Consider the following 22,001-nt stretch of genomic DNA (forward strand, 5'->3'; position numbering starts at 1 on the left):
TATATATATATATATATATATATATATTTTTTTAAGTTACAATTTTTCAGAGGCTCATGTGCTTCAATTTTTGGACTCCACGCTGTGTAGTCAATAAAATACTATATTTTACCGGCTATGCTTACATTTGAAGAGGTCAATCTTTCTTGTGACTGTGGCTCATGGGCTTCAATTTTTGAACTCCATGCTGTGTAGTGATTAAAAAACAATGTTTTATGGCCATTTAAGTGTTCCCTTGCTCTTTTTATGCATTCTAAGAACTTGTATGTGATTTGGGGTAACTTTTTTTTAGCTTTTAAAAAATGATCTTAGAAAAAAAAAATCCCATAGACTTGCATTAGGATTGGAATTCGGATCGAGATTGGGTTCGAATGGAAAATGATCGGAAATCGGATTTCAAAATCGATCCTGAAAAGTCAAGATCGGCTCAACCCTAATGTTGGAATAAACTGCTGTTTGGGCTACAAAAGGGTGCAGATATGAAGGAGTGTTATGTGGTTTTAGGAGTGCAGATTTAGATGGTTTAGGGACGTCATGTGCCATGTTTGCAGAGCCACTGAGGTGCCAATAAAGTGAAATTGCCTATAAATTGATCCCATTTTGAAAATTGCACTCCTTAAAGAATTTATGAAGGGACATATTGAAAATTAGTTTTTCCAGACGTGAATGCACAGTAGATTGTGAATATGTAAGCTGTGAGGCGTAGAGTACATTGGGTACACCAATTCCCTATTATTTTCCCAGTAGTTCCTATAATTTAGGGGGGAGCACTTCTGATGCATTCCCTTGTAAGTTCTAAATCTTGGGTGTACCCTGATACACACTCATACAGCTTATACATTCCCTTCCTACCACTGCCCACAGTTTTGCCCTAAAGATGTGGTGATTTCTGGTTTTTTGTCATCACATTGTACAATATTTATACAATATTTAAAAAAAAAAAAAATGTTTTGGTGATGTGCAGCTAGTGATTGTATTTGGTGTCGACTACTTTGAAAGTGTGTGAGCTGCAGTACCAGACACAGTCATCTTTAGGTATGAGCCCATGTGCCGTGTATCAGTTTAGCCATTTCACTGTGTTGTTAGGAGGAGATTCTAAACATTAACACAGACTAGGCGATGGGTCAGTAACTCCAGCTACTGTGAAACTACAACTCCCAACATGCTCTATTCATTTCCATGTGCGTTCCAAAAACAGCAGAGTAAGTATGCATGCTGGTAGTTGTATTTTTACAACAGCTGGAGTGCTGAAAGTTGCCTACCCCCGGCTAGACCATCAATGTTTACACTGTGAACCACATCAATGAATCCTTCATACTTATGTTTGTGTCATTCGGAATATATTACGGCTGCAAATTCCGTTCTGACCGCAGATTTAATGATTCAAAATAGCATCAATGATGTGGCTAGTTGGGGTGCTTAGATCCTAGGTCAGGATGGTGATCTACGTTACCTCTTCCATACATACACCATTGTCAAAGCATTAGTGCATACTCAAGATTGTAAAGTGATTTTCCAGTACACAAATTCTTCAATATCTCACTCACTCAGGAGGACAAGGCTCAGTGTTACAGAAACGCTGCTTTTCCTTTATTTTCTCTTGTGTGCCACACATATCATTAGATACAGCAGATCCATCTGACATTCTTTTGCAAATAACGTGCTGCATTTGTACTCCTAAAGAGAAAATTATATTAGGAAAACCAATGAATGAATTGAATCAATATATCCATTAAAAGCTAGTTATTGAGCCTACCTCCAGCACATAGTGCAGAGCATTTAGTCCATGGTGAGAGGTGCCAGCTGTATTCACTCTGAATATGTTTATTGATGGGGGCGTTAAATCTGTAGCGAATACCAGATACATCCTCTCTCATCATAACCTGTAAGAAATATATTTATTACATATCGGGCATATATATATCTCTCTACTAGAGGGAGGACCCGGCTTCGCACGGGTATATTACATGTTATATTTGTGTAGTGGCCTCATAAGAATTGTCCAGTTTTGCACTGGTGTATTGTGTATGTGGTTTGTGTGTGTGTCCATAAGCGTCATGTGATTATGTGTATCTCATTTTGGATGTCAGTGAAAAACCTGTGATCAGTTGTTATGGATACCTGGAGTAAAGGTGTATCTAATCCTTCCCCGTGTAGTACTGTGTTTAGACGCAAGTATCTAATCCTTGTTGGTGTGGTACTGTGTACAGATGTGTGTATCTAATCCTCCCCCGTGTGGCATTGTGTGAAGAGGCACGTATCTAATCCTCCGGTAAATGAAACTGTGTGCAGACGTGCATATCTAATCTTACAGCATGTGGTACTATGTGCAGACGCGTGTATCTAATCCTCTGGCGTGTGGTACTGTGTGCAGATGCGCGTATCTAATCCTTCCCCGTGTGGTACTGTGTGCTGAGATGCGTATCTAATTATCTGGCATGTGGTACTGTGTGCAGATGCATGTATCTAATCCTCCAAAGTGTGGTACTGTATTCAGACGCATGTATCTAATCCTCCCCTGTGTGGTATTGTGTGAAGAGGCGCGTATCTAATCCTTTGGCGTGTGGAACTGTGTGTAGACGCGCGTATCTAATCCTACAGCATGTGGTACTGTGTGCAGATGTGTGTATCTAGTTTTATGGCGTGTATAACTGTGTGCAGACGTGCGTATCTAATCCTCTGGAGTGTGGAACTGTATGTAGATGCGTGTATCTAATCCTACGGCATGTGGTACTCTGTGCAGACGTGTATATCTAATCCTATGGTGTGTACAACTGTGTGAAGACACGTGTATGTAATCCTCCCCTGTGTAGTATTGTGTGAAGAGGTGCGTATCTAACCCTATGGCATGTGGAACAGTGTGTAGACGCGCGTATCCAATCCCCCGGCATGTGGTACTGTGTGCAGACGCACGTATCCAATCCCCCGGCATGTGGTACTGTGTCCAGAGGCATGTTTCTAATCTTCCAAAGTGTGGTACTGTGTGCACACACACGTATCTAATCCTCCCTTGTGTGGTATTGTGTGAAGAGGCGCATATCTAATCCTTCGGTGTGTGGAACTATGTGTAGACGCGTGTATCTAATCCTATGGCATGTGGTACTGTGTGTAGACGCGCGTATCTAATCCTCCCCCGTGTGATACTGTGTGCTGAGACGCGTATCTAATTCTCTGGCTTGTGGTACTGTGTGCAGAGGCGTGCATCTAATCCTCCAAACTGTGGTACTGTGTTCACACACATGTATCTAATCCTACTGCATGTGGTACTGTGTGCAGACACGTGTATCTAATCCTATGGCGTGTACAACTGTGTGCAGACGCGCGTATCTAATCCTCTGGAGTGTGGAACTGTATGTAGACGCGTGTATCTAATCCTATGGCATGTGGTACTCTGTGCAGTACCACAAGCCAGGGAATTAGATACGTGTCTCAGCACACAGTACCGCACAGGGGAGGATTAGATACCTGCGTCTGCAGACAGTACCACACGCCAGAGGATTGACACGTGCGTCTGCACACAGTACCACAGTTCAACACACCGGAGGCTTAGATATGCATGTCTTCACATAGTACCACCAACAGAGGATTAGATACGCGCATCTACACACAGTACCACATGGGGAGGATTACATACATGCATCTGCACACAGTACCATATGCCACAGGATTGGATATGCACATCTGCACACAGTACCACATGCTGTAGTATTAGATACACACGTCTGCACACAGTTTCACACACCGGGGGATTGTATACATGTGTCTGCACACAGTATCACATGACAGAGGATTGGATACACACAGCTGCACACAGTTCTACACACTAGAGGATTAGATAAGCACGTCTGCACACAGTACCACATGCCATAGGATTAGATACGCGCATCTGCTTACAGTTCCACACGCCAGAGGATTAGATACCCTTGTCTGCACACAGTTGTACACGCCATAGGATAAGATACATGTGTCTGCACACAGTACCACATGCCGTAGTATTAGATACGCGCCTTTTCACACAATACCACACAGGGGAGGATTAGATACGTGCATCTGCACACAGTACCACACTTTGGAGGATTAGATACATGCCTTTGCACACAGTACCACACGCCAGAGAATTAGATACGCGTCTCAGCACACAGTACCACATGGGGGAGGATTAGATACGCGCATCTGCATACAGTACAACATGCCAGAGGATTAGATACACACATCTGCACACAGTTCTACATGCCAGAGGATTAGATACATGTGTCTTCACACAATACCACACACCGGAGGATTAGATACACGCCACTGCGCACAATACCACACGGGAGGGGGGTAGATATGTGCCTCTGCACACAGTACCACATGCCAGAGGATTAGATATGCACCTCTCCACACAATACCACATGCCGGAGGATTAGATACGTGCCACTGCACACAATGCCACATAGTTGAGGATTAGATACCTGCGTCTGCACAAAGTACCACATGGGGCAGGATTAGATACATGCCTCTGCACACAATACCACTCGCCAGAGAATTACATACACATCTCAGCACACAGTACCACATGCCAGAGGATTAGATACGCGCGTCTGCACACAGTACCACATGCCATAAGATTAGATACACGTCTGCACACAGTTTCACTTGCCAGAGGATTAGATACGCGCCTCTTCACACAATACCACACGGGGGAGGATTAAATACGCACATCTGCACACTGTACCACACGTCGGAGGATTAGATATGTGCATCTGCACACAGTACCACACCAACAAGGATTAGATACTTGCGTCTAATCACAGTACTACACGAGGAAGGATTAGATACAGCTTTACTCCAAGTATGTATAACAACTGATCACAGGTTTTTTAATGATATCCAAAACAAGATACACATAATCACATGACGCTTATGGACATACACACAAACAACATACAAAATACACCAGTGCAAAATTGGACAATTCTTATGGGGCCACTACACAAAAACATAAAATGTAAGACACCCATGTGAAGCCGGGTCCTCCTGCTAGTATTATAAATGCACTCGGCTAAAAATGGCTAATATTTGTTGCAAGGCTATTTTGACTTTTACGGACACATACTGAATTTATTTTAGACATTTCTGGAAAACCCATTTAGCAAGAAATTGTACAAAATCATCAGTTTGCCATTGCAGATATTTATGCTGCAAACCTACAATAATTATGTCTAACCCTTACAACAGAAGAAAAAATCAACTTAGTAGCAGGTTTGACAATTTGTAAGAAATTAGAAGACTTCTTACCATAAGAACTAATGTTCTGTTAGTGGGCCCTAAAGCTTCAAGTGACTCTGGTTCATCCTGAGGTCTTTTATAGTGGAACATGGTCCCAGCAGCATCAAATTTCTTTGGTGAGTCTGGCGGAAGGTTGCCATTAATAAAGTATTCATTTCCATCTTCTGCTTTTAGAGCTACGGCAAATAAATATAGAAATGCATTTGATGTCAGAAGTTAAGGGGAGTCTGTAATGTCGAAATACCTCCTAAACCAATAAATGTGCCATGTAAAAGATTTTATTAGGAGCAGAGGCCAGTGAAGCAATGCAGATATAATCATTAGAGATGAGCGAGTAGTGAAATATTCGATATTCATTTCGAGTAGCCCCTCAATATTCGGCTATTCGACCGAATATCAAATCCCATTATAGTCTATGGGAAAAAATGCTCGTTTCAGGGGAAACCACAATTCGACTAAGGAGAGTCACCAAGTCCACAATGACACCCCAGGAAATGATGCCAAAACCTCTGGAATGCAACTGGGACAGCAGGGGAAGCATGCCTGGGCGCATCTAACATGCCCAAGTCCCAGGATTACCCCACTATCACAGCCTATCAACTAGACACTCCAAACTCAATATGGAAAGTGGATAAATACTTGGAAACCTTCTTTCTTCCACAATAGTATGGACAGAAACACAAATTTAAAGCTAAAGAAACATTAGCATTTACCCCTTTAAATCACATTGCCCATGACAACCACAGATGGCATAGGCAATGGGAAATCCATCAGGTCCCATCCTTAACTTTGTTTGTGTGTGTGTGTGTGTGTGATGTGGTGAGACCTCAAAAAATTACTTTTCTGGCCCTTCACGTGAGTCCTTCCAAATGAAGTTAGAGGCCCTTAAGCTGAGCTATCAGCAGAGATTGAGGCCCCTGAGGTGACTTGAGCCTTTTACCAGAATAGTTTTAGGCCCTTTAAGTTAGTTCAGCCTTGCACCAGCAGAGTTTTAGGCACTTTAAGTGAGTTGTGCCTTGCACCAGCAGAGTTTTTTGCCCTTTGGGTGAGTTGAGCCTCTAACCAGCTTAGTTTTTGCCCTTTGGGTGAGTTGAGCCTCTAACCAGCTTAGTTTTTGGCCTTTTGGGTGGATTGAGCCTCTAACCAGCTTAGTTTTTGGCCCTTTGGGTGGATTGAGCCTCTAACCTGCATAGTTTTTGCCCTTTGGGTGAGTTGAGCCTCTAACCAGCTTAGTTTTTGGCCCTTTGGGTGAGTTGAGCCTTTAACCAGAAGAGATTTATTTTTTGGCCCTTTGGGTGCACTGAGCCTTGTAGCAGCAGAGATTTAGTTTATGGCCCTTTGGGTGAGTTGAGTCTTTAACCAGCAGAGATTTGTTGGCCCTTGAGGGGAGTTGAGCCTTGCACCAGCAATGTTTTTGGCCCTTGGGGTGAGTTGAGCCTTTAAACAGCAGAGTTTTTGGCCCTTTGGGTGAACTGAGCCTTGTAGCAGCAGAGATTTAGTTTTCGGCCCTTTGGGTGAGTTGAGCCTTTAATCAGCAGAGATTTGTTGGCCCTTGAGGTTAGTTGAGCCTTTAACCCTTTCCCTGCCGGGGATGTCAGCTCTACGTCCTCCCAGGGTGGCACATCAGTAGCGGAGGACATAGCTAATACATCCTCTCTACTAATGCCAATATCTCTGGACTGCCTGCAAGCCGGCTGGGTGTATAAGGCAGCAGGATATTGAGCGGCCGTGTGACCTATGCCCTTCCCCTCAAGGGGGGATTCCCATTCATTGGTGGCCCGGGGAGGGGGGCGGGGTCACCCACAGGATTATCCAAGGCAGCGCTGGGCGGGGAAATTCCTTTGAATCCCTGCCAGCGCTGACAAAGCAACTCTCCCTGCTGACCCCTTTTGTCTACCTTCCAACCACATGCTATGCTATGGAGCCTGCACAGGACTATCAACGGCTGTTAGATCAGCTGCTACTTAAAGTAAGTCAGAAAGGAACAGCATGGCTTGAGTCCCTGCTCCAGGAGAGCAGGGATTCAGCCCAGACCCCCTCCCTCCCTCAGCAGACAGTGGAGCACATGGCCCGTCCAGCAAGGACAGCCAGGCCACCAGCTCGCCTATCCCCAAGCCCCCCAGCTAAAGCCCCCAAAAATAGAGCAACCCGGACCCGTAAAGGGAGGGTGGTTAGACGGAAACAATGCCAGCCATCTGACCCTGCCTCAATAAGGGCACAGGCCAGAAAGGCCAGGCGGTCCAAGGGCCTGGTAGGCCCTGGGGTCAGCACATGGCAGCCAGCAGGAAGCCAGATGCAAATAGCTTTACCCCCTCCTAGCCAGCCCCAATGTAGTCCACCCTCCACACAGTTATATTTACCCCCACACCCCCAGGTCCAGTATGATAGGAACCCAAGGGAGGCGACTATTTTGGGTTCAATAGCCAACGGCCCCCTGGAAAACCCAGTGCTGATTGGCACAGGCCACGGTGGTGGGGAGTTATTGTTGGGCAATAATGCCCCAATAATGCCCCATGCACCTAGACGATCCAGAAGGACCACTAGGTCCTGCAACTCCCAGCGCCAGGCTGAAACAGCTATTAGGTCCAGCACCCCAACACATAACAGTAGGAGCCCCCACCGCAGTCGGCATAGATCCTTCAGAGGATCATCTCCTGGGAGTCCCTTAAGTCAGCTTAGCATGAGGTCCCGAATGCAAGGCGGCAGGCGTCATCATGGTTATAGCAGGGAGAGGTCAGCATCACACTCCTTTGGCACATCCTCGAGGGATTCAGACGTGGAAGGAAGGCCACATGGCCAGGTGGAATCCAAAAATCGGAGTATGGAGCCCACAGCCACCCAGGAACCGTTGGCAAATGGATCAATGCTTGGTGGGATCCAAAAATCGGAGTATGGAGCCCGCAGCCACTCAGGAACCGTTGGCAACAGGATCAATGCTGCTGCAGCCACCCGCAGACAATGCACATCCGACCATCATTCCGACCGGTGAGTTGGCTTGTTCACAAGCATGGTCTGCACAGACCTCAACTGGCGGGGATGTCTGGATATGTTTACGGCTATACTAGCTAAGCTGGAGGGGGGGCACCGCTTACAACTAGTGAGGCTACACAGCACCAGAATAATGTGTTTGTGATACAGATGGTGAAGGCAATCCTAGATAAGCTGGAAAACTGCATCCCCCCCCTCCTAAGTCTGCAACGGGTGTGGCTGCGCAGCTGCCAGAAAGTTGGTTATGGAATAATACATTTTTCTGTGGAGTGGCACCACCGGGCACGCACAGGCCAGAGGATGTGCGGGGAAAAATTATAAAAGAGGAATTCTTGGACATATGGTCGCTGATATCTCAGGACCAACCTTACAGTGGATAAAGAGCGGGCATACAGGAGAGGAGAGGACAAAAAACCCAGGGTGGCAAAGACTTTTAACAATTGGATACAGGCTTTTAGCACAATGTCATGTATACTTGGCCAGGCTAAGCCGGAGAAGCCACCTGGGTTGTTTGTGTATCAGAATATCATTCTCTCAGCATATAATGTGTATGGTGGTTCAACATGGTGGAGGATGACGAGGAATTCCGGCGGCGCTTAGCTCTGCGCCTAGAGGTAGGATGGGCCTCTAAAGCTACTGATGTATGGCTTCAAATAATGATGAACCCCAAGCTGGCAAGGATAATGTTTTTTGCCTCTAAATGGCAAAAAAAAACAAAAAAAAAACAACACATAGATGATAGTTTATGTTGTTCAGAGGCCCTTGTAATAATATACTTTGTAATTGGCATGGCAGAATTTGCTAAGTCACCGATAGTAGCAAGTTTCCAAAGTTGTAATACAGTTTGCTAGTTCCCTGCGGTGCCACATGTTTCTGCTATTGTGTAGCTCCCCCCCCCCCCAGTTAACATCTGTGTTCAGATTGAGTTAATGTTTATTTGTGGATTATAAAGCCTTAAACAACAGAGCCTACATGATAGCATTACAAGATTGTACCAAGCAGGCGGTGGGGGCATTAATAAATAAAATATAGCATGGCAGTGTAAGGCTGCGTGTGTCAGACATTATGGCTGTGCAGAGAATAAGACATTATGGCTGTGCAGAGAATAAGTTGTTAGCCCTAGAATAGTCCCCCTTACGAGGGCCCGCTCTACTGAAAATATACTGTATACAGTATATAAAGATAACACAGGGCCCTAGGTTGGGTCCAGCCATACACAGGCTGGTGGAGTAACATCATTTCTCTAAGTTATGCCTTTTTGCTGCGGGCGAAGAGGCAAGATGACGCCATTTGCTACAGGAGATGAGGCGTGACATCATGCCTTTTCGCTCAGGACAATGGTAAAGCGGTGAAGGGGGCGCCCTCAGGAAGCACCAGGCGAGGCTTAACCACACGCTGGGGATGGAGGACAATTGGTAAGAGAGGGCGTCTCCCGGTGATCGGTGGAGTCAAAGATTGCTCCTCTGCAGTGGGTGACATTGGTGTGTTCCTGCCATAGCCGGATGGATGGCTGCAAAGGAAACCAGAGATGGTGCAAAAATTCAGAGACAATGTGAAAAATGTAATGCCCAGATGGCGATGGAAGAGGTTCAGTGGCAATGTATGTGGGGAAGGAAAGCTCCCCATCAATGGTGATACCGGGTGTTCCTGCCAGTGGTGGCAATGTATGTGGGGGAAGAAAAGCTCCCCTGCAGTGGGGACATTGGTGTTTTCCTGCCATAGCCGGAGGGACGGCTGCAAAGGAAACCAGAGATGGTGCAAAAATTCAGAGACAATGTGAAAAATGTAATGCCCAGATGGTGATGGAAGAGGTTCAGAGGCAGTGTATGTGGGGAAGGAAAGCCCCCCGTCAATGGTGATACCGGGTGTTCCTGCCAGTGGTGGCAATGTATGTGGGGGAAGGAAAGCTCCCAGTCAATGGTAATACCGGGTGTTCCTGCCAGTGGTGGCAATATATGAAGGAGAGCTCCCCGTCAATGGTGCCAGTGGTGGCGTAACATCGTGTGGGCAAGCACAGCTGGGGGTGCAAGTCCCGAGATACTGAGGCATGGGTGTCATCTACCAACAGATTAAAAAAAAAAAAAAAAAAAAAAAAAAAGAAGTGCCTACAGATGTGGAAGGATATGGTGAGAGTTGTGTGTCCGGACACGCGGTCATCAATAATACAAGGCAATTCACGGCAAAGGAGCAAGTCACATGAACAGTTGGTATATCTAGAGGCCGAGTAAGTATGAGCCTGTTTTGTTACTCGAGGGAAGTATGGTGAGAAATTCCAGCAGCAGATACAGGGATCTAGTTAACACCCAAAAGTGGGCAGTACACCGTATGCAAGTACAGCTGCGCCTAGAACAGAACGGGATAACATGACTAGGGAGGAGGCGCCACGTGTCCTAGGAATAGTTAACAGGAGGATACTACTATTTATTTATTTATTATTTATTATGCTACTTATATAGCGCCATCATATTCTGCAGCGCTTTATAGATATTGTCAGTTACTGTCCCATATAGGGCTCACAATCTACATTCCCTAAACGTTGCTGACTCTCTTTCTCTTTTCCAGTGGGAGCGCTTCAGGGATTACCATCCGAAGGCGGAGTTTGGAGGGCGCCTCGTGCCCGCCCTTCCTATGGGACTTGGGGCTCCAATATTGACACGGCTACTGAAGGACACAATAACAGTTTCTACCTGGGCAGGCCACGAGAAATCGTGGAGAGAGTGGTTATCCTTAGCCTTTTTTTTTGGAGCACTGAGGATTAGGGAACTAGTAGTGAGACCACAGCTGGCAGCAACAGGTTTTAGCAGCAGAGAACATAGACATCCTTCCGGAATCACTCAGGCTTAGGGTCCGCCAATCTAAAACTGACATTTACGGTCTAGGGGGGCATGGTTATCAATAGCGAAGCTTAACGGCCCATTGTGCCCGGTCAAAATGGTTAAGACATATGCGGTATCCCGACCAGCCGCTACCCAGTTTTTTTTTTTAGTCCACAAGGATGGTTCCCCCTTAACAAGTTTCCAGTTTGAAACAGTGTTCAAGAAGTGTCTAGAAGCCACTGGGGTATCGCTAGCAGAATTTTGGTACCCACTCCTTCCGCATCGGGGCCGTGACGGCTAAAGTTTATATATATGAGAAAAAGGGGGGGGGGGTCACCTGAAGTTGTTAATCGCATGATACTTCGTTGTTTTAAACCCATGTTGTTGTTCACAGGGACCCCCACCGTGGTTTGGATCATCGGACACTCCTATGTCTTTTGGGCCGCAGAGCGAGCAGCAGTCCGGCTGATGGGCCTCCAGCTGGGTTTCAGAGATGTCCAGGAGCGGTGGCTTGGCATACGGGGCATGAAGTGGGAACAAGTCTTCCCGGAGGTCCTCAACGCTAGTAGAGCCACCCAGGTCCCGGTGGTGTTAGTAATCCATGCAGGTGGCAACGACATGGTCTCCATACGGCGGCCAGAACTGATTGCTAGGATGCGAGCGGATTTCCGCAGGTTTCCAACACTTTGCCCATACCTAGTCCCTGTATGGTCTGAGATGATTCCGAGGTCACAGTGGCACGGCGCTATTACTCCGCCCGCGCTTTAGAGAACAAAGGAAAGCCCTCAACAGAGTAATGTCACACCACATACAGACACTGGGCGGAGTAGTGGTCAGGCACTACCAGCACTACCAAGGATGGTGTACACCTGAATGATATTGGGTTGGACTTTTTTCTTTCGGGGATTCAAGGTGGCATAGAAAGGGTGCTGTTCCTGCTAGGGGGGGTCGGACCTCGTTGTAGGCTTACACCGAGATCCGGTGGCATAGTAGCAGGACCTTGGCCCCCTTTCTCAGCGATGAAGAGTACCAGCGACGTGCCCCACCGGAAACAAGTCCAACGCGTGCCCACCAGGAGGCGGGGCACTCCGGGGGGCACACACCACAACGTTCGCTGAGGAGGAGGGGAACAGGGTTATGTCACAATACCCTTTCTATTTTCTAGAGACCAATGGCTGGGAACAGTGAGTCTAGCAATAGTAATATAGAAATTGACTTACAGTCTGTTCTGTGGAAGGCAGGGAGGCTTGGCCGGAAGCAGTGGTCCTATACTCAGCAGGAGGGCTTGCTGGAGGCTGTAGTTCCACGGCTCCTTGGGACCGGGTGGGTGGCAAAGTCCTTGTAGCAGGAGGGCTTGCTGGGATCAGTAGTTCCACGGCTCAGTCTGTTCTGTGGAAGGCAGGGAGGCTTGGCCGGAAGCAGTGGTCCTATAATCAGCAGGAGGGCTTGCTGGAGGCTGTAGTTCCACGGCTCCTTGGGACCGGGTGGGTGGCAAAGTCCTTGTAGCAGGAGGGCTTGCTGGGATCAGTAGTTCCACGGCTCAGTCTGTTCTGTGGAAGGCAGGGAGGCTTGGCCGGAAGCAGTGGTCCTATACTCAGCAGGAGGGCTTGCTGGAGGCTGTAGTTCCACGGCTCCTTGGGACCGGGTGGGTGGCAAAGTCTTAGTAGCAGGAGGACTTGCTGGGGGTAGTGGTTCCAGGTAGCAACCAATTTGCAGGTAACTAACCAACTTGGAACAGTCAGTTTAAGCTTGAGGACCTTGCAGAAGACAGACTTCTGAAACCAATACTCAGGCAACTGGGTAATCAGAACACACATGCTAAATAATCGAGAAATCAGGAAATCAGGGTAATCAGAAAAGTCACATTCAGCAATTGCTGCAGCCGTTCTAAGGGGACGATTAGGACAATTCATAAGGAAGTGACCCGAACCACCACAGTACAGGCATAAGCCCTCCCGAAGCCTATGTTCTTTACGGTCCTGACTTTGACGTCTCTGTAGAGAATCTATTTGCATAGGTTCAACCCCTGCATCCCGGGGAGGTTTAATCAGTGGATCCTTCACGGATGAAGAGGGGAAAAAATTACTACTCCGATTCAGGGCGAGCCATCTCTCTTTCTCCTGCCTCCGTTCAGAAATACGTGTGTCAATACGGATACAATGATTAATGAAATCGTCCAAGCTGGAAGGAGCCTCTGCTCGGGATAATTCATCCTTAATAATACTGGATAGGCCCTTACGAAAAAGAGGAAGCTGTGCCTGACTGTTCCAGGTGGTATCCACAGCCCATCTTCGGAATTCCATAGCGTAGTCAGTAACAGAGTGCCTGCCCTGACGTAAAGTTAGAATGGCAGCTTCAGCTGTAGCACATCGATTGGGGTCATCAAACATGAGATTCATAGCGGTAAGGAAATCGTCCAATTTGTCCAAGATGGGATCTTCAGTCTCAATGAAAGGGTTGGCCCAAGATATGGCTTTATGAGTCAGGAGCATGATAATACACAGCACTTTGGAACGATCAGTTGGAAACTGGCTAGCATTGGCATCAAAATATAAACGGCATTGGTTTATGAAGCCACGGTACTTGTCACGTTCACCGCCGAATCTAAAAGGTGGTAACTTAGGAATGGGACTAGGAATGGGAACTGGTGCCTGCGCCTCCAATTGTGCAGTGCGGTTACGTAGTTCCTGAATTGCTTGCCCAAACACCTGGGTATTATGGTTAGATTGTCCCTCCATTGCATCAATCTTTGCTTTTAGAGCCTGCATCTCAACATGCATAGAGGTAGTCAGATTGTATAGTTTCTTGAAACGTACCTCCAAACTCTCTGAACCAGCGGTCTCCGTCATCATGGCCTGAGTATTCTGTCACAATACCCTTTCTATTTTCTAGAGACCAATGGCTGGGAACAGTGAGTCTAGCAATAGTAATATACAAATTGACTTACAGTCTGTTCTGTGGAAGGCAGGGAGGCTTGGCCGGAAGCAGTGGTCCTATACTCAGCAGGAGGGCTTGCTGGAGGCTGTAGTTCCACGGCTCCTTGGGACCGGGTGGGTGGCAAAGTCCTTGTAGCAGGAGGGCTTGCTGGGATCAGTAGTTCCACGGCTCAGTCTGTTCTGTGGAAGGCAGGGAGGCTTGGCCGGAAGCAATGGTCCTATACTCAGCAGGAGGGCTTGCTGGAGGCTGTAGTTCCACGGCTCCTTGGGACCGGGTGGGTGGCAAAGTCCTTGTAGCAGGAGGGCTTGCTGGGATCAGTAGTTCCACGGCTCAGTCTGTTCTGTGGAAGGCAGGGAGGCTTGGCCGGAAGCAGTGGTCCTATACTCAGCAGGAGGGCTTGCTGGAGGCTGTAGTTCCACGGCTCCTTGGGACCGGGTGGGTGGCAAAGTCTTAGTAGCAGGAGGACTTGCTGGGGGTAGTGGTTCCAGGTAGCAACCAATTTGCAGGTAACTAACCAACTTGGAACAGTCAGTTTAAGCTTGAGGACCTTGCAGAAGACAGACTTCTGAAACCAATACTCAGGCAACTGGGTAATCAGAACACACATGCTAAATAATCGAGAAATCAGGAAATCAGGGTAAGTCACAGACAGGAAACACAAAAGACTCCATTTTGACTGCTGGCAAAAAAGAGTTCAATAAAACAAGATCCTGACAGGTTACTGCTTAGGTCAGATATATATATATATATATATATATATATATATATGTGTACAGTTCTGGGCACCTCAATTCAAGAAAGACATCGATACATTGGAGCAAGTCCAGAGAAGAACAACCAAAATGGTGGAAGGTCTGCAAACCATGTCCTATGAGGAGCGGCTAAAAGAACTGGGATTGTTTAGTTTGCAGAAGAGAAGGCTGAGGGGAGATTTAATAGCAGTCTACAAATATCTGAAAGGTAGTCACAGTGCAGAGGGATCTACCCTATTCTCATTAGCACAAGGAAGTACAAGAAGCAATGGGATGAAACTAAAGGGAAAGAGATACAGATTAGACGTTAGGAAAAACTTTCTGACAGTGAGGGTAGTGAGAGAGTGGAATAGGCTGCCACGGGAGGTGGTGGGCGCTCCATCAATGGAAATCTTCAAGCGGAATCTGGATAAACATATAGCTGGGATGATTTAGGAAAACCTGTACTCGCAGGGGGTTGGACCCGATGGCCCTTGAGGTCCCTTCCAACTCTACCATAAGAGTAAGAGTAAGAGTATATATACATATGCCATATATATGTAATAAAGCTGTGGCCGACCCCACCCATTCAAAGGTAACTTGGTCCGTATTTATGTGAAGATCACACACAAGGGGTTTGGTGGAGGGGAAGGGGTTTTTCAGATAAATGCTCAAATACGGCCGGTCTGCAAGCCGGCTGGGTGTATAAGCCAGCAGGATATTGAGCGGCCGTGTGACCTATGCCCTTCCCCTCAAGGGGGGATTCCCATTCATTGGTGGCCCGGGGAGGTGGGCGGGGTCACCCACAGGATTATCCAAGGCAGCGCTGGGCGGGGAAATTCCTTTGAATCCCTGCCAGCGCTGACAAAGCAACTCCCCACCCACCCACCCCTAAGTCATTTCTTTTCATTTATGATTGTACCCCTTTTTTCAAAGAGGGCCTGGATGCCTTTCTTGAAGAGTAAAAATATAACAGGTTATGGACTCTAGAATCTTAAGGACACGTTGATCCAGGGTTTTCATACTGACTGCCAGATTTGGAGTCGGGAAGGAATTTTCCCCCTGACATAGGGCAAAGTGGCATGAGCCTCACGGGGTTTTTCGCCTTCCTCTGGATCAACACTGTAGCGTTTGTAGGGAATAATGTCCTTATCCAACCTGATTAACTATGTAACTATGTACCGTGCAGATAAAAGTTTTGTTTTCTTTCTTTCTGTTAGCAAATGACATGCTGTAAATATATATTTGCATTAAATTGTTGTCACAGCAGGCATAGTAGCAGGACCTTGGCCTCCTTTCTCAGCGATGAAGAGTAACAGCGACGTGCCCCACCGGAAACAAGTCCAACGCGTGCCCACCAGGAGGCGGGGCACTCCGGGGGGGCACACACCACAACGTTCGCTGAGGAGGAGGGGAACAGGGTTACTGCTTAGGTCAGATAGATATATATATATATATACATATGCCATATATATGTAATAAAGCTGTGGCCGACCCTACCCATTCAAAGGTAACTTGGTCCGTATTTATGTGAAGATCACACACAAGGGGTTTGGTGGAGGGGAAGGGGTTTTTCAGATAAATGCTCAAATACGGCCGGTCTTAATATATCTTGATGCTTTAAAATTCATTCATCTCATGAATTTTAAAGCATCAAGATATCTTAATGTAGTCCAGAGATAAAGGGCTTTAAATTGTCCCCCCCCCCCTCCTGTCTCAGAAGCATTAGTTAAATTGAAGCAGAAGGGGAGGGGGGAGGAGCAGCTTGCAGTATGCACAGTGATAATGAATGATCATCATTATCTGTGCTAACCTTTATGTGACACCAGGAAGGGGGTGGCAGGGACTCGTCTGTCCCTATTAACCCTTCTCCTGCCAATCAGAGCGCATACTATACTTTCGTGCTCTGATTGTCATACAGCTATAATGTAATTTCCCCCTGAGCCTTACTGGTGGGGTATTCTTATGTAATACCCCCTGAACATAACCAGGAAGTTTATTGGCACTGTGACCCTAACGTTTACCATTGTCTAGGTCGCAGCGCCAAAAAAAGTCACACCAAACACTTACACAACATATACACAAAGTCGTGAATAAAATTTACATTTCACCCAATCCCTGTCCATACCTGAACTTTCTACAGTAAAATACACCTCTAGCGATATCCGTTACATGCTAAAATAATAGTAATAACAATTATCACTAGAGATGAACGTATAGATTGCGAAAATTTTTATAGGGGGATGGAAAATAATATATTTATGTAAAGTCCTATTTAATGTGCATGCACAAAATGGGATGGTGCAGTTCTGCGATTTTGGCGTTTCTTTTACACTCGCACCTGTATATATATACATGTGTGGTATGTATAAACTCCTCATATCTTGCAGTTTTTTGGAAAGTACATTTTGTTTGCAGAAAGGGTTTGCTTGAGTCGCACTTTAGTGGCAAATTTGAATTTTTGTGCAATTATTGCTTGCAATCTCTGTTTGCTGCAAAGTTGCATGAAGGTGGTTGTATATATGAAACAATAAGGTGTTTTTTACATACAGTATGCTGTGTAATATGAAAAAAGTTAGATTTTGGTATTACGGTCACAGTTTGGTAAGTGCAGTATAGATTTTTTAACATATTAGTGAATAACAGCAAAATCCTGCTTGTCTACTGTATTAGTGTTTTTGGGAGTCCGAGCTCTTGTTGTAGTTGATACTTGTGGTACATATAGTATATATACATATTGTATACACCTTAAGCTATTATTTTAAATGTATTTTGTATATGAATCTGAGATTGAACATGAGTTTTAGGTGCAAATATGTGTTTTAGTGCATTTTTTTTACAAAAAATTATTATGCTTGTCACAAAGTTGCATGAAGGTGGATGTGGCTATTGATGACCCATTAAGACATTTGTAAACTTCAGGTTGTCTACTTTCAAAAAATATATAGGGTTTATGGGTTCACTTACTTTTCATGGTGTGTAATCCCTACATTTTATAGGATGATACTATTGTAACATTTCCAGCTTCAAAGCAGATTTTTGTTCCTTCTGGTTCTGGTGATTTTCTGAAGACTCATGCATGCGGGTGTAGGCCATAGTGATATGAATTAACCCTGCACATGTTGAACTCTCATTTTTAGGAGGTTTGGGTCATTTAATTTTTTTGTTTGGTTTCCGTTTTTAGCAACTAATATACATTTATTTGCATTTTTTTTTTATAAAACATTCACTTTAAATCAAAATGGCATGAAGGTGCCTGTTTGTATACAGTACCAAATGGCATTCTGACAATGCTGCAGGTGTCTACCTTAAGAAAATATATAGGTATGGGGGGTTGGATGCTTTTTTAATGTTGCAATTTAGGTTTGATTTTTCTGTCTCAAAACTATGAAAATTGCTCTGGCTACTGGAGGTGCAAAATTTCCAGAGACCCTTGGCAGTGAAAGGGTTAAACAGCAGAGTTTTTGGCCCTTTGTGTGAACTGAGTCTTGTAGCAGCAGAGATTTAGTTTTTGGCCCTTTGGGTGAGTTGAGCCTTTAACCAGCAGAGATTTGTTGGCCCTTGAGGTGAGTTGAGCCTTTAAACAGCAGAGATTTGTTGGCCCTAGAGGTGAGTTGAGCCTTGTAGCAGCAGAGATTTAGTTTTTGGCCCTTTGGGTGAGTTGAGCCTTTAACCAGCAGAGTTTTAGTTTTTGGCTCTTGGGATGAATTGAGGATTTTAGGAGCCTAATATTATGCTCTATGGATGAATAGAGCCTTGCCGGAGCATAATATTAGGCCCTTGAGGTGAGCCTTAATGGGGTGATTTTAAATTTTGTTTTTTAACCTGTGATGGTGGAGGAGGAGGAGGAAGAGGAACTGAAGACCTGGGGCACACACATCCAACTTCATGTTGGGGTGCTTGACACTGGTGGACATGAAAATGATGGGTCAATCCAGTGGCGTAAAGCTCAAGTTCCAGCCACAAGTCCAACTTTGACACCCAATAAGTGTAGGTCGCAGAGGGATCGGAGAGGACAGGGCTGTGGTTGGCCAGGTATTCCTGCAAAATGCACCTATACTTGTCCCTCCTGGTGACAGTAGACCCCTCAGTGGTGGTAGTTTGGCGAGGGTGTGCCATTAAGGTGTTCCACACCTTGGAGAGTGTGCCCCTGGTGGGTGTGGACCGGATGGCAGTTGTTAGCCTCTTGGAGGAATTGTCCTCTCTGCCGCCAACGTGAGTTGATGGAAACATTTCCATCATATTTTGCACAAGTTGCTTGTGGCAATCAGAAATGCGATTTGCCCTTCCCTCTACCGGAATGAAAGAAGATATGTTATTTTTATACCAGGGGTCGAGGATTGCAAGAATCCAGTATTAGTTCCTCTCCAGGATTTTGACAATGCGTTTGTCACTGGAAAAGCAGCCCAACATGAAGTCAACCATGTGTGCCAGAGTGTTAGTTGGCGTGACTTCACGGCCCCCACCGGAAGGGTCACTGTCCATTTCCTCCTCTTCCTCCTCCCCTTCGACCCATCTGCGCTAAAGTAATGGAACGCACTGAACTTCCCCACTATCCTCGTGTGTGACAATGATCTCATCTGCCACTTCATTCTCCTCCTCCTCTTCCTCCGTCATTACAGGCTGAGAAGCTGACACTCCTGTGCACTGACTATTCTCCTGGGATGGGTCTGCTCCTACCCCTTACTCCTCAGCATGCAATGCGTTATCCCTGATGGCGATGAGGGATTCTCGCATCACACACAGGAGCAGGATGGTTACGCTCACTAGTGCGTCATAAAAGCTGACCCTCTTGGTGGACTCCTCAAAGACACGTAGGATCTCGCATAAGTATGCCATCCATGGCCAGTCATGGTGCACAAACTGCGGGAGTTGACTTTGAGGAACCCTTGGGTTTTGGAGATGGTACTCCATCAAGGGTCTCTGCTTCTCAACATGTGGTACGTCTAGTTCCAGCGTGTGGGGACTTTGCACAACAGCCGGTGTTCGGGCAGATGTAGGCGTTGCTGGATGGTTCGAGGCTAATAGCGGCTACTGTCGACTTACGAAAGTGGGCGCACAAGCGCGGCACTTTCACCAGTAGCTCAAGAACGTTGGGGTATGTTTTTAAAAACCGTTGCACCACTAAGTTAAAAATGTGGGCCAGGCATGGAACGTGTTGGAGGCTGGCAAGCTCCAGATCCGCTACCAGGTTCCGGCCATTATCGCACACGACCATGCCTGGGCCCAGGTGCAGCGACGCAAACCATATTGCCGTCTCATCAAGGATGGCATCTCTCACCTCGGAGGCAGTGTGCTGTCTGTCCCCCAAGCTGATGACCTTTAGCACGGCCTGCTGAAGTCTCCCCACACCAGTGGTGCAGCGTTTCCAGCTCGCAGCTGGGGTTGATGTTACGGCCGAGTAGGAGGAGGAGGGTGGTTCTGAACCCCTGCCAGGAATCTTGGATGGGGAGAGGAGGTAAGCCGCCCCACTTTGCGACCCAGTCCCAGTCTCCACTACATTCACCCAGTGTCCCGTGAGTGATATGTAGCGTCCCTGTCCGCATGCACTTGTCCACGCGTCAGTGGTCAAGTGGACCTTAGTGCAAAGTGCAGAACTAAGGACACGCCTGATGTTCTGCGACACGTGCTGGTGCAAGGCTGGGACGGCATACCGGGAAAAGTAGTGACAGTTAGGGACGGCATAGCGAGGTGCCGCAGCTGCCATCAAGTCACGGAACACCTGAGTCTCCACAAGCCTGAAAGGCAACATCTCCAGGACCAGCAGTTTGGAGATGTGCCCGTTTAAGGGTTAGGCATATGGGTGGGTTGCGCTATATTTTTTCCTGCGCTCAAATGCCTGGGAGATGGTGGGTTGCTGGGAAGAGGCGCATAATGGTGTAGGAAAAGGAGCGGAGGCAGGAAAAGGGGAGGATGAGGGTGAAGTCCCCATAGTGACAGAGGCAGATGTGGAGGTTTCCTGGCTGATGGTCTGGACTGCAGCAACAGAACTGGACACAGTGGAAGAGGCAGTGGTGGCAACGCCAGACGACGAATGTCCTGCGTTTGCTCTCTCCCACTGAGCTCCAATGAGCTTACCTTCCAAATGATGGCGCATGCCTGAGGTAGTAAGGTTGCTCTTTTCAGAGCCCTTACTCGGTTTGGAGTTGCACAGTGTACAAACCGCACTAAGTTTGTCCTCCGCACATACATTGAAAAATCTCCACACCATCGACGAACGTAGCCTGGATGGGAGAGTTATTCTCGAGTGGCTAGGACAGGGAACATTTTGGACCTTGCTGAGTCTGTCCTGGCTTTTGTGAAGCAGCTGTCCTCTGCCTCTGGACATGCCTCTGCCTGTAGCCACCTTTTTTGGTGCTGCGCTTGCCTCCAGATCTACGCTGCTTTCCCCGCTAGACATCACCCCTGCCCATGTCGGGTCGGTCGCCTCGTCATCCACCACCTTCTCTTCCAATTCCTCAATCTGCTCCTCCTCCTCCTGCACACTGCACATGACAACAGCCTGCCCTGATGGCAACTGTGTCTCGTTATCATCACTGATGATGGGTTGCGGGGCCACAACCACAAAATTGCCAGGAGATGGCGGATGCTCCAGGGTAGATATATTGGGCCTATATACTGCTGTACATACTAGTATGACAGTATACAGGAATGAGTGAGCGACTGAGTTGACAAACTGATGGATTGTATACAAATTTATTTTTTTTGTATACAGAGGGTAGATATATTGGGCCTATATACTGCCGTACATACTAGTATGACAGTATACAGGAATGAGTCAGTGAGCGAGTTGACAAACTGATGGATTGTATACAAATTTATTTTTTTTGTTTACACAGAGGGTAGTATATACTGCTGTATATACTAGTATCACAGTATACAGGAATGAGTGAGTTGACAAACTGATGGATTGTATACAAATTTATTTGTAGAGGGTAGTATATACTGCCATATTTACTAGTATGACAGTTTACAGGAATGAGTGAGTGAGTGAGTGAGTGAGTGAGTTGACAAGCTGATGGATTGTATACAAATTTTTTTTTTTGTATACACAGAGGGTAGTATATACTGCCGTATATACTAATATGACAGTATACAGGAATGAGTGAGTGAGCTAACAAACTGATGGATTGTATACAAATGTAATTTTTTTGTATACACAGAGGGTAGATATACTGGGCCTATATACTGCCGTATACAACGGATGACAGTATACAGCTTTCTCATTATCCCTATGGGACAGGTATACAGAGTATAC

The 22,001-nt window shown here is 46.5% G+C and overlaps 1 protein-coding gene across 1 annotated transcript in view; it reads right to left on the reverse strand.

The window, feature by feature from the left end:
• ADAMTS10 (ADAM metallopeptidase with thrombospondin type 1 motif 10) overlaps positions 1 to 22,001 on the reverse strand; it is a 120,041-nt gene that overhangs the window by 16,423 nt on the left and 81,617 nt on the right. Inside the window, exons 19-21 of the mRNA XM_075283700.1 lie at positions 5,281 to 5,447; positions 1,757 to 1,883; positions 1,548 to 1,677 (exon numbers count right to left, since the gene is read on the reverse strand). Of these exons, the coding sequence (XP_075139801.1) occupies positions 1,548 to 1,677; positions 1,757 to 1,883; positions 5,281 to 5,447 (424 nt within the window). The remainder of the gene's footprint in view (positions 1 to 1,547; positions 1,678 to 1,756; positions 1,884 to 5,280; positions 5,448 to 22,001) is intronic.

The sequence above is a fragment of the Leptodactylus fuscus genome, chromosome 1, assembly GCF_031893055.1.
Source record: "Leptodactylus fuscus isolate aLepFus1 chromosome 1, aLepFus1.hap2, whole genome shotgun sequence".
Taxonomy (NCBI): Eukaryota; Metazoa; Chordata; class Amphibia; order Anura; family Leptodactylidae; genus Leptodactylus; species Leptodactylus fuscus.